The 1,342-nt window shown below is 36.6% G+C and overlaps 3 protein-coding genes across 3 annotated transcripts in view; all 3 read left to right on the forward strand.

Moving 5' to 3' along the window:
• LOC108797351 (keratin, type II cytoskeletal 4-like) overlaps nucleotides 1-1,342 on the forward strand; it is a 203,181-nt gene that overhangs the window by 18,775 nt on the left and 183,064 nt on the right. The window lies entirely within an intron of this gene.
• LOC108797339 (keratin, type II cytoskeletal cochleal-like) overlaps nucleotides 704-1,342 on the forward strand; it is a 30,066-nt gene continuing 29,427 nt past the window's right edge. The window contains exon 1 of the mRNA XM_018568921.1: nucleotides 704-1,100. Coding sequence (XP_018424423.1) covers nucleotides 717-1,100 — 384 coding nt within the window. The 5' untranslated portion in view covers nucleotides 704-716. The remainder of the gene's footprint in view (nucleotides 1,101-1,342) is intronic.
• Nucleotides 1,116-1,342, forward strand: part of LOC108797340 (keratin, type II cytoskeletal 75-like) — an 11,549-nt gene continuing 11,322 nt past the window's right edge. The window contains exon 1 of the mRNA XM_018568922.1: nucleotides 1,116-1,120. Within this exon, the coding sequence (XP_018424424.1) occupies nucleotides 1,116-1,120 (5 nt within the window). The remainder of the gene's footprint in view (nucleotides 1,121-1,342) is intronic.

Here is a 1,342-nt window from a genome sequence, read left to right on the forward strand (position 1 = left end):
TTTGTGAGGCAACCCTTTTTTTTAAAACTTATGGGTATGTCAACCAGTTTTTTCTATTTTTGTTTGAGGTGAATATTTATTACATAAATAAAACATATTCTTACTAGTAATGCAATATAGTAAAAAAAACTATTTGTGGTAAACACCTTGGGGGGTATTTATCAAAACTGGAGCAGAAAAATCTGGAGCAGCTGTGCATGGCAACCAATCAGCTTCTCTCTTCAGTTTGTTCAGTTCAGATTTGAAAATGTAAGAGAGAAGCTGATTGGTTGCCACGCAAAGCTGCTCCAGATTTTGTCTGCTCCAGTTTTGATAAATTCCCTTCCTAGTTTATAACATTTTACAAATAATCTGTCTGAAATTGTGTTGCAACTTTTATTCAGAGACAAGGGCTATACTTGCTTAGTGGCCTATTTCAAAGATAACAGTTACTATAAAAAGTTAATGAACCTAAATTACATTAAAGTGGATCATATAAACAAAGCAATTTATATGTCCACAAGGTCATTAAGAAACTTTAATTTATATACATACCGTATTTAGTTAACAAAAAAGATTGCCCAGTCCCACGTCTGCCAGGCCCAAAACCGAGCCAATGATTGTGGCTAAGGCATAATGATTTTCTCATGAACCGAGCCCTTATGAAACATATAAAAGGCCTATTCTGGTCCTTCATAGGACTTAAGTTTAGCCTTCTCTTCCATTCGCTTCTGATCATGAACGCTGTCACATCTGGAAGGACCACAATGAGCCACATCCAACGGTCAGGTGCCACAAAGCCTGGAAAGGCTAGTGCTGGAGATTTTTGTGGAGCTAAGGGCTTCAGTAGTTGTTCAACTGGTGGAGGGTATGGAAAAGCCAACTATTCTTCTTCTTCTCTGATACGATCAGGAGGGCCTGGAAGTTACTCTGTGCGCCTTGGTGCTGGAAGAAGTAACTATGGCACAAGCAGTCTCTACTGCTCAGGAGGAAGCAAAAGAATTTCCATAGCCACTGGCACCAATGGGGGAATAAGCACAGTGGGCAAAGGATTAAGCTTCAGTGGTGAAAGGTTTCCTCTCTGTCCACGTGGAGGTATCCAAAATGTTACCGTCAACCAAATCCTCATATGCAGGATGTTGTAGAAGATTTTAAGGTAAGTGAATCTAAACTAATGTTTCAAATTCTGAATGAATAAATAATATTTTTAATAAAGGTGTACCGAAATGGAAATTTCAAAACCGAAATGAAACCGAAATTAAAAAAATGTCAGGCTGAAACCGAAGCCGAGAATGTTTTTTTATTTTAATTTTTTCAAATTTTTTAAATATTTTATTTTAATTTTTTTTTTATAAACTTTTTA

This window comes from Nanorana parkeri, unplaced genomic scaffold, assembly GCF_000935625.1.
Source record: "Nanorana parkeri isolate BGI_ZX_2015 unplaced genomic scaffold, ASM93562v1 scaffold1262, whole genome shotgun sequence".
In the NCBI taxonomy this organism is placed as follows: domain Eukaryota; kingdom Metazoa; phylum Chordata; class Amphibia; order Anura; family Dicroglossidae; genus Nanorana; species Nanorana parkeri.